At 53.1% G+C, this 2403-nt stretch overlaps 2 protein-coding genes across 2 annotated transcripts; one reads left to right on the plus strand and one right to left on the minus strand.

Annotated features, from left to right (window-relative positions):
- The first annotated feature begins 481 nt into the window (after window positions 1-481).
- On the plus strand, window positions 482-1857 carry PPTG_12336 (hypothetical protein). The gene has a single exon (XM_008908070.1). It carries the CDS (start codon window positions 569-571, stop codon window positions 1781-1783), a length of 1215 nt encoding a protein of 404 aa, XP_008906318.1. The 5' UTR covers window positions 482-568; the 3' UTR covers window positions 1784-1857.
- PPTG_12337 (hypothetical protein) lies at window positions 1815-2386 on the minus strand. The gene has a single exon (XM_008908071.1). The coding sequence runs from the start codon at window positions 2159-2161 to the stop codon at window positions 1913-1915; it is 249 nt and encodes an 82-aa protein (XP_008906319.1). The 5' UTR covers window positions 2162-2386; the 3' UTR covers window positions 1815-1912.
- Window positions 2387-2403: the final 17 nt, after the last annotated feature.

Genomic DNA, 2403 nt, shown 5'->3' on the forward strand with positions numbered 1-2403 from the left:
TGCATCACCACGCGACCGTGTCTGGTGCGTATCGCCTCGATGCCATCGACTGGTGGCAAGCTCGTCACCAACGAGAACTGTCTTGCTGCTACATGGACAATGCTGAGGACGCAGCTATTGGACGGAGGCAACATGCCCAGGCAAAGGTGTCCTCCGTCTCGAATGGCTATCGTAGAAAACAGCGATGAGTATACAAAGTGGCAGGTCAATTCTGTTCCTCTTACTAAAACCATGATGTCACCTTCCGTTTCCACAAAATAAATCATAATCCATGCAATTTCAAAGGTTTCCTGTTAAATGGGATGCTCATGCATACATGCAGGTTCGGGAACATTTTGTTGCAAATCAAGGTGTCCCTGAACCTTCCTAAATCAAATTCAGGTAAATCGTTCTTTTTAATCTCTGTATTTGTAAGCCGTAACCATACCCTGTTCTGTAACTCTCATCCGATCTTTAAACTGGATGAGTTCGATGCAATGAAGGGGTAGGACTGAATGGCCATCACAGAAACTTGATCTGCTGGCGCCTCCTCACAAAGGATTTCGCCCTCTGCCCGTGACCGTAGGATATGGCGCGCAACAACTACAACAGCATGGACGAGACGATGCCACTGAAGGGCGCGCGCCCCCCAATGGAGCGTAAGGCCTCGCGTCGTATTCCGTTGACCGACGGAGCCAAGCGCGCGCAAAGAAAGCTGCAGCTCGCCTGCGTCTGCTCGCTGCTCTTCATGTGCGCCGAGGTCGTGGGCGGCTTCCTGGCCGGCAGTCTGGCCATCATGACGGACGCCGCGCACTTGCTGTCGGACGTGGCAGGCTTCTGTATCTCGCTGTTTGCCATCTGGGTCAGCACACTGCCGGCCTCGAACCGCTTGAGCTTCGGCTTCCAACGCGCCGAAGTTATCGGTGCTGTCACGAGTGTGTTGGTCATCTGGGTGCTCACAGGAGTGTTGGTCTACGCCGCTGTGGAGCGCTTGATGGAGTGTCTAGAGCCTAATCCGAAGGAACACGTGAACGGCAAACTCATGTTCATCGTGGCCTGCATTGGGCTGTTCGTGAACCTGATTTTAATGCAGATCCTGGGTCACGGACACAGCCACGGAGGAGGCGGTGGCCACGGCCATTCGCATGGAGGCAGCCACGGTCATGCGCATGGAGACAGCTCCAGCAGTAGCGAAGAGGAGGGACATGGCCACTCGCACGGCCATGGTCACTCCCACGGCCACTCCCACGGTGGACATGGAGACCTCGAGAATGGTGTGGGCGAAGCTTCCCAGTCCAAAAAGAAGCTGGAGAACCTGAACATTCAGGCCGCTTACATTCACGCGCTTGGCGACTTCATCCAGAGTGTTGGCGTGTGTATCGCCGGTGGCCTCATCTGGTACAAACCCGAGTGGCAGATTGCTGACCCCATCGCTACGTTCATTTTCTCGGTCCTGGTACTGGGCACGACCATCGGAATTGTCCGTGACAGTATCCATGTGCTCATGGAAGGCACACCAGATGGCATCCACGCCGACGAGATCGAACAAGGTCTGCGTCGCTGCTCGTCTGTGGTGGCCGTGCACGACCTGCACATCTGGTCGCTAAGCGCCGGTCTGCCGTCGTTGAGCGTTCACTTGGTTTCGGACGACGCAGAGACGGCTCTGCACGCAGCTCAGCGCTACCTCATGTCCAAGGGCATCACGCACACGACGATCCAGATCGAGAAGACCGCGACGCTGTACCCACGCGACTGCAACTCGGACCTTAAGTGTGGTCAGGACTCTCCGCAGAATAGCGACTAGATATGGTCAAGCAAGATTTGGACAGCAAATAACGCTAAATAAATTGCTTCGGAATGTATACGAGTCAGAGAACATTTGTATTTGTCGAGCACCATTTACGACGCGATGAATGGTGCGTGTCTGATGTTGCTATAGATTAAAGAAGGCTGTGTACGCCTTCACCAGCTCCTTGTCATTTTCGCCCCACAATTGAGTATTTGGCTTCTTCAGTAGTTGGGCTTCGATGGTATTCGGCTTCATTCCCGCCTGCTTCCACTTGGCAAACAGCGCTCCCCGCAAGTCTGTAGCAATGCTTTTCAACCATTCCGAGAACTTGGACGATCCAATTAGTCTCGCCAACGTGATGTCATCATAACGCCGCAGAAGAATCGTGAGCATGGTTGACCCTGCGTTCTCTTGATCGAGTGCTTTCACTTTTTTGGCCCAGACTTTAAAGGCCGTGGTGCCAAACAAACCTTTTTGTTCTTTCAGTTCGTAGTCCTTGAAGGCGGATATTGCCTGTTTAAAAGTAGGACTCGCTTTTCTGTCGGCGTTCCAAGTTTTTAGACGCTCCAAGATCTTCGGCGTCTTCCTCTCTTCATCGGTGACATCTTCATCTTTCGCAGTTTCTTCAGTCCTTA

The sequence above is a fragment of the Phytophthora parasitica genome (genome assembly GCF_000247585.1).
Source record: "Phytophthora parasitica INRA-310 unplaced genomic scaffold supercont2.28, whole genome shotgun sequence".
NCBI lineage: Eukaryota > Oomycota > Peronosporomycetes > Peronosporales > Peronosporaceae > Phytophthora > Phytophthora nicotianae.

Coding starts and splice junctions, on each gene's coding strand:
- PPTG_12336 (XM_008908070.1), top strand. CDS start 569: ATGGCGCGCAACAACTACAACAGCATGGACGAGACGATGCCACTGAAG.
- PPTG_12337 (XM_008908071.1), bottom strand. CDS start 2,161: ATGCTCACGATTCTTCTGCGGCGTTATGATGACATCACGTTGGCGAGA.